General features: G+C 46.2%; 1 protein-coding gene across 1 annotated transcript; it reads left to right on the top strand.

Moving 5' to 3' along the window:
- Nucleotides 1-844: 844 nt before the first annotated feature.
- LOC144176022 (uncharacterized) lies at nucleotides 845-6,130 on the top strand. The gene is made up of 4 exons (XM_077705127.1): nucleotides 845-1,220; nucleotides 2,534-2,782; nucleotides 5,582-5,801; nucleotides 6,030-6,130. The coding sequence occupies exons 2-4, from the start codon at nucleotides 2,771-2,773 to the stop codon at nucleotides 6,113-6,115; spliced, it is 318 nt and encodes a 105-aa protein (XP_077561253.1). The 5' UTR covers nucleotides 845-1,220; nucleotides 2,534-2,770; the 3' UTR covers nucleotides 6,116-6,130.
- Nucleotides 6,131-7,947: the final 1,817 nt, after the last annotated feature.

The raw sequence follows: 7,947 nt of genomic DNA, 5'->3' as shown, positions 1-7,947 counted from the left end.
GCGGCCCATGTTACATCTTTTTCGCTCGTCGCTGCCGCCCACAGTACCTGTTTGCTGCACTTATTACGTCGCCGCCACCACATGCTTCGGTCTCTTTAATATTGCCTTGCATTATCCCCAACTTGTTACAAACTCAGAGGTTTTCGCTGCTGTATGCGCCTGGCATGCCAGGAGTGACATCGCTTGTAGTTTTAGCGCGATGTTGCTTGTCTGCAAGATCGGTGCGTGACAAACAAGCGTTACCAACGCCACAACGGCCACAATTCCAACGGCGCATGCCATTTCCTTCGTGGCTACCGTGGCTTGCGAAGAAAAGATCGCGGGTGACCTGCGATAGCTTTGCTTGAGTCAAATAAGGGAGATCCGGCTCAATCGCTCGGAGTACTAACAATGTGACCTCGTCTGCAAGATCGGTGCGTGAGAAACAAGCGTTAGAACTGCCAGAATTCCAAAAATGCAGCATTGACTAGACACAAACGACAATTTTCATTGCCGGCTTACGTAGTTATACAATCATTTTAGACATTGGCTGAAGTCCCGCGTGTATGGCCGAGTGGTTACGTCTTCGATTACTGTTTTGAGGGTCCGTAGTTCGAATCCTCGTCGGATGTTTTTTTTTTTTTTCTTTATGAAGGTTTTATTACCTCTTCTTTTTTAAAACCATAGTAAGCGCCTGTTCCTTGCTTTCAATCACACCGACGTTTGCCACCCTCTTCCTAAACCCAAAGTAGTTCGTTTTCTCGCACCTCCTCTGTAGAGAAACCCGCCGTGAAAACAAAACCAAAACTAACTTTAAAACCTTTACAATTTAAGTATATATGTCAGTTAGTTTACTGTTATTCACTTTTGCGTTTAAAAACCTCAAATTCAAGTTATAAACACTTTTAATACTTTAAAAGCAGGAAGTTAATTACCAATAACACAATTTTCGTCAAACACAGAAATGCTGCTATTGCAGTCTGGCAACTATCACTCCCTTTTTGTGTGTTTGTTTATGGAGTTGGGTTTGTGCGGAGTGGTAGCTGGGGCGATTTGTTCAGTTTTATCTATTTCAAGCTTAAATCATAGTTATAAACGCTTTATAGGGTGACGATCATCGCCTCAACGATCATCGCGCGTCAAAGGTGGGTGACATTGCGTCCGAACAAAGTGTCGGTGTCCTTGAAGGGCAAGACGAGCGTGAAGAAGGATTTTAGGCGGGAAACGTCGTTTCTGCTGGGGTGAGTACGCATTTTTTTGTTTTAAGTAATACACTTTATAAGCGACCCCAAACCATCCACCGCCGGCGGCGGCGTTGGCGTCCGCAGTGCTCCTCTATATTTGAAAAAGAAACAGCATCCGGCGCCAGGTTTCGATCCGAGGACTTTGCGGCCGCAGCGCGACGCTCTACCGACCAAGCTACGGACGCGACGGTGATATCAGTGTTAGACGCGCCTTATATCTTTAACGCATTCAAACTACGTCGTCAGCGGCGTGCGTTGGCGACTCAGCGGCGTTATAGCGGCTTGATAACTGCGTGGTGTACACGTGATACTACAAACCCGATGGAAGAGATGGAAGAGAAGGCGGCGAGGCGGTGGGCTGCGGGGGCCGAGCGCAAGCGCCGCAAGCGGGCCGACAACCGTGCATTCGCACTTTCACATTCTCCCCCTCGGGGAAATGCGGGGTAATTTTTTTCTGTTCTTGTTCGGAACGAGTTCTGGTGCTTATGGGTCAGTTATTCGGTAGACCCCCATCTCATTTGCTCTCAGAGCCTATGCGATATGGCATACTTGTTTGGCGCCTTGGATTTACCAGTCTACCGTTTCCGCAGCCGTCAGCATCAATTTACGCTGAAGCTAGACCTTTGTTGCGATGCTCGCGCTGTAGAACGCGGCAGCTAATTATTTGACATCACGCAAGGCTCTTAAACACCGGGGCGTTTGTTTGTTATGTGTCTCTCAAACAGTGCCTTTGCGGCGACTGTTAATTCCGTGCAGTGCGCTTCGCAGCTATTACGCTCGCGAGACCGGCTGCCGCCGTCGCGACCCGTCTCGTGGTCTTCGGGCCGCGATATGCGTCGTGGTATGCGTGCCGTACTCGTGAAGCTCACATTCACATACGTGGAAATTGAAGGTGAAATGCGCGCGCGTGGTCTCGCAGGGGCGCCTGCCCACTCAACTCTATTTATATTGGAGAATCGAACTTGCAAAGGCAAGCTAGGCATTGAAATGGAGGAGCCTCAACTAGTACACACCAGTTCCGATTGAAAGCTAGCGATGCATATGGGCTGCTAGCAAGCGTTCCATGCAAATTAGCATAGCAGTGAGCTTTGCATATATCAGGCATACCCCACTCACAGAACCTGCGTGCCTAATAAATACATTACTCTGACCTAAATTTCAGTTTGGGTGTTGCGGGAATGTTCTTATTAGGGCCTTGGAGGTTACTCATTAACGATTAATAATCTGCTTAATGTAAGCATTCGTGGTTTGTGTGTGCTTTTCTTGTATTTCATCAAGTGCCACCACACTCACAGATTATGCACTTTCAGGTGCTGCTGCTGGCTGTCCGGGTTGGCTGGCTGGCTTTCAGTCCAGTTTCAAAGGCTTTGCCAGGGCCCTCCGTGGCCAACTGACACTGCACCTGCTGTACCCAAGTACTGCCTGGCCTTTCCTTGGTGCTGGGTACGCTTTGCCGCCAGGAATAGTCAATCCTTCATCCATCATCTGGCCGCTTGGACCACCCGTTCAGAAGCCAGCGCATTTGCTCAACGCATCGGTCCAGGATTATGTACTTTCAGGTTAGTTATTTCATGTTGGAACCTGTCATAATGTATACCTGTTAGCAGTGCTCTAGCCCCTGGTTATTTGAAAGTTTCATGAAGCAGTGTTGTGCATTTTGAGTGTGTCATTGCTTAGCAGGGATATTGAAGCGAATCTGGGGCCAATGGCTAAAGTGCAAGAATAGAAATTGAACTGACTTTGAAGCAAGTATCCGTATGTAATCAAGCCAAGCAAACATTTAGGATTTTCGATATGGTTTTGAATTTGCAATACAGACTGGTGTGGAGCTACTTTCCATTTTAAGTAAGCTTACAATATTATCTACTTCAGATCATACTGTTATTAATCACACTATACCGAAAAGTACATACCGCAGTCTGTAGATTTTGTCGGCACTTTTTTCGCAGTCTCTCATGACAGGCACTATTCTCAGTGATTGGAGGATAGCCGAGGTAGCACCAGTCTTTAAATCAGGGACGGTACTTCACCATTAAATTTTCCTAACAAGCACCATACGCAGGGAACATTTCATCCACTCTCAAGTTGCTAATTATTTATAATATCACATTCGAATATCAGCACGGTTTTCACAAGGGTTACTTGAGAATTTTTCGCGTACCCAAGCTGCAGCATAAGTGTCTGATTGATTTTCGATGGCTTCCCGTCGATGAAACGGACCAAACATACCTCCAAAGAACAGAAACGTGCGATAAGGATTGAGCATGAGGGTGATTAAACAGCGCTTCCAAAAGCAGCGTACCACCGGGCTCATTCTGGCAAATTTGCCAGGCTCTAAGTCTGCGATTTAGCGCAACGACCCATTTACGGTGACACTCAAGCGACGCAGGAAATTTGTGCAGCCAATAGACTCCGCACATGCAGACACTTGTTTTGTCATGGTGCACTTCGCACGGTTCTTGCATGAGCACTTTGTGCTTACGCTGATTGTTGGTGCAGCCAGTAACGACGTAATCACGCCTGCCCGGACAAGTAGCTCCTGAACATTGCCAAGTAAAAGGCAATGATGGCAATTTTCCCAGAATTCCGAAAATAAACATCAATTGAGGATAAAAAGGTCAGGCGTCCTGCTGGCAGGACGAAACGTGGCCTCACAGGCAATGCCTGTCAGGACAAAGTGGTGTGGACTGGCCCGCCACCTTAGTGGGTTAGGAACAGAATTGATGGGCGAACGGGACACCTCTTGGAAGAATTAAACGTTCTCCTTAGGCACTGCTAAACTTGTTGCTGCTGAAATGCCAAATAAATGACACCGATTTTCGATGCCGTTCGGTGCGTCTGATATTCACGCATGGCACGGAGCAACAGCGTGGGACTCAGCGTCGTCTGCTCGCCCCGCAGTCCGAAAGAATTGGTGGCGCCCAGTGCAGGATGGAAATTGTTGTCTATCATGTCTGCTATAAAATATGCCCATGTGGTTGAGATTTCGGCGCATGTAAAGATGCGCAGGTTGTCAAAATTAATACGGAGCCCTCTACTATGGCTCACCTCACAGTCTGTGTAGCGTTGGTGCATTAAACCCGAGAATCAATCAATTATAATTTATGCTTCATCTACATTGAAAAGAAAACACTTGAAAATCTTTGTCCCCCAGGTAGAATCTCTGTCACCGCCACTGTATGTAATTTTATTGCACTCTTACCTCGCAGTCGTTTCCACCCAGATCCTGTGCATAATCGCTCAGCATTGGAAGCTCAGGCGGAGGATGGTCATGCGCTCAACATACCAGAACACTGTCACTAGAGCACCTCTCAAACTCTCGTACTCCTCAAGAAGTGCGCAGCATGCCTGGGGGGGCACAGTAAAAACAGTGCCTCTTATCACACGCCACCACCACATGAAATATCGTTGCAGCTTTAAGTGCATAAATTTTCCTTATTCGAGCCACAGTCATTTGAAGCAATGAAAAAAAAAATAAGGCAATCAGCGCGCGGAGATGACACAGACAGTGCAAAATTACCTTATCTGAGCCGCTGTCCGCACCTGTCCAATTGTCACGCTGTGCTAGCATTCATCGTGCAGCCTGCTTCGTGTCTGTGGTTGTAGGAGGCGTGAACAGCGCAGTGCGGAATTTCGAACCAAAAACAATGCTGGGTATCCCTTACGACAAGGCATTCGCAAACCCACAATCCTGCAGAAAGAACACCAGCCACACAAAAAGTTCCTGCTAGCACCACGCCGCAAACCACATTTCACGTATGACCCTCGTGCACTGCTAGCCAATGAAAAAATGAAGGAGCAAATTGGCCTAGTTGTAACTAGGGTTCACTCTTTTCAATTTAAATAATTTAAAAAATCAAAAACAGTCTGCTCATTTTATTTTGCTGAATCGGGTGCTAAAAAAAGGTCAGTTTTTTATGGATAGTTGCATGAGTCAGGGCAAGGCATCGTACTGCCTACTTTGTGTGCATTACAGCCATCTGACTATTTTAGCCACATAACCTTTCATCCAGATTGACCTAACAGCACCCAAATGGTTTTTTTGGCCTTTCTACCACAAAGCAATACACCCACGGTGTACTGCAGTGGGCACTTGGCAAACACTTTAATGAATTCTTGAAACGCTTGTTTAAACAAGCCGAAAGCATTTTGAGGTATGCATGTTCACCCATAAAAACTAAAAATATACATTTAAATTAAATCTATTCGAAAAGAATTTTTAGTGGATCAATGCCAAAATCCGTAAATGAATTACCGTAATATTCTGAGAAATTGTTCATGGGTACTCAAACTCTTCATTGTCTCGATCCTGGAGTTCATGTTGGTTCAACTGTTTCGGTTTTATTTTCTGCTCGCAGGTTGACATTGGGGGCGGTGTGCTAATTGAGAAGGGGTACCTGGATCAGCTGGTGCATGCGTGTGCGAGTGGCCCTGGCAAATTTGCCAGGGCTCTTTTGCGCCATGTCTTCACTCCGGAGGAGCTCAAGGGGAAAACTCTCTTTGGAGGGAAAGGCAAAGCCCAGGGCGACACTCCTACAAAGCCAGGGTTGGACCCCGTGCGGGTGAAGGCTGTGGTCGGTGAGTGCACATGATTTGCATTTAGAGTGCCAAGAACAAAGCTGTCATCTTTGTCAACTTGTAGCTAATCACCCGTTTTTCTTCATGTGCACAGTGAGATCAGTGCATCCCTTTTATGCTTTTTGGGAAAGTGTCTATTTTTGCACACTTTTATTACTATTTCTGAGAACTTGCTGAACACGTTTTCATTTTTTATAGTAAATCATAAATTCATTCTATCTCTTGCAGGCTACACGGGCCAGAAGTTTCCAGGTGTGAGCGCCGGTTACATAAAAAATAACCTATCATCGCTTTTGAATCGGGAAATAAAGTAAAAAGTGCACGCTGAACACCTTGTTTTTCTTTTTGCATGTCTGCATGAGGCAGAATTTTTAGTCACATGACATGCACTACTGCCACACCATAAACTCGTGTATTGGTGGTGCGATAAAATGTAGATTCTTGTTCAACCTACAATGATCGCAAAAACCTTTGAAAGAAATCGCAGCAGAAACACATTGAGCATTCGTGTAAAACTCAACAACATATCAACAGAAACGCATGGGGCACTCGTAAAAATCTCAACAAAATATCAACAGAAACGCATGCGGCACTCGTAAAAATCTCAACAAAATATCAACAGAAACACATTGGGCACTCATAAAAACCTCGACAAAATATCAATACGAAATTCAGTGGAGACTCAACGGAAAGGCAACAGAAACTCAATGGGAATTCGACGTAAGAAATTCAACGGAAAATCAATGAAACCACGGTGGCCACTTTTCCTGAAAAACTCAACAAATCCGCAACACAATCTCAACAGAAATTCTTTGGATACTCAACAATGTTTGTTGAGTGAATTCAACAAAATTTCTTATGAAACTCAACAATCATTTTTGTAAGGGTATGCTTCTGCGTGAAGCAAACGCTTCATGATTTCCTGCTTTTTACATTTATTGCAAACAAGGGAAATCTAGAAACTTATCGTCGTAGTCCACATTGTTGATCGTGGAAACGCCGCTGCTTACGCTTCGGTCGCATACGTCATACACCACCAGGCTCAAGTTGTTTGCGGAGAAAGTACCACATTTGATACGGTTATAAAGTCCCCATGAGGTCAAACTGCGCTTGACGCACTGAGAATTAACTTGAAACAAAGGAAATTAACACGAAAATACTTTTAGAACGCGCTTCCTAAGCGAAGTGTCACTCGCTGCCAGCCAACTACGCCGCACGATGGGAACGGTTATCCCGTGATCGTACAAGTGACGTCAAAACGATCGCAGCGCCGGCCTCTCCAGTGGTGGGCCTCGCGGCATATACCTGAAACACGAAAACAAAATGATAGAAGTGTGAAAGTTAGAAAAGTACTTAAAGGGGCTATGCAGTTAAAACATAACTTTGGTTCATTCGAAAGATTGCCTTGATAGAACCATGCTGATACCACCTTTAACACACACTTCACTCAAATAAGCTACATAATTACGAAAAACGGGATTGGCCATGCGACCAACTAGCTCATTTCCCGCAACAAAACCTATGATGCCATATGCGCCCAGCTGAGCGATTGGCTGAGGTGGGCAAAAGCAAAGGCAAATAATTAGACACGGCTTATAAGCTTGCCGAGCGGGCTATTTGCACTTAAATGTAATGCGTATTCATTTTACAGCAGAGAGAATGATGCCGTAAACAATGAACGTTTCGAAAATACACGTGAGCATAGACGTACCGATGCGCACTGCCGATGGTACTGGCCGCACTATGCTGGTTTTAGCTGCACAGCAGTGCCCCGCTTTGGAGTTTTTAGATGCGTCTGCATCTCATTCACTCGCCTTGTACATGCAGCATCGTCGGCGTTGTTGTCGTCCGCCCCTCCCCCATTCTCCTCGCCACGCGAGCTGCGCTCTCCGCCGCTCACCCCCTCTCCTCTCCGATGCCCCTCTCTCGCGAGGGGCATTGGATTGGATTCGAATGGATTTGCTTGTCTTGGCTTGAATTGGACTGGACTGGATTTTGACTGGATTGGATTAAAGTGGATTGTGTTGGATTGTGTTGCGTCATAGCCGCGGCAGACCCACTGGCGCCGGTGCATGTGCAGTACTCTCTCTTCCGCGGTCTCCCCTCCTTCGGGCGCGCTGCGCCCGAAGGAGAGGAGATGTGCCGC

The sequence above is a fragment of the Haemaphysalis longicornis genome, unplaced genomic scaffold (genome assembly GCF_048455015.1).
Source record: "Haemaphysalis longicornis isolate Haplotype H1 unplaced genomic scaffold, Haemaphysalis longicornis Haplotype H1 scaffold_3, whole genome shotgun sequence".
Classification (NCBI taxonomy): domain Eukaryota; kingdom Metazoa; phylum Arthropoda; class Arachnida; order Ixodida; family Ixodidae; genus Haemaphysalis; species Haemaphysalis longicornis.
Note: the sequence above shows the minus strand (reverse complement) of the source record. Positions and strands in the feature narration are given on the sequence as shown.

Excerpts from the sequence above, each read along its gene's own strand:
- LOC144176022 (XM_077705127.1), top strand. Across the intron at positions 5,802-6,029 it reads GCGGGTGAAGGCTGTGGTCG|GCTACACGGGCCAGAAGTTT; the intron begins GTGAGTGCACAT and ends TATCTCTTGCAG.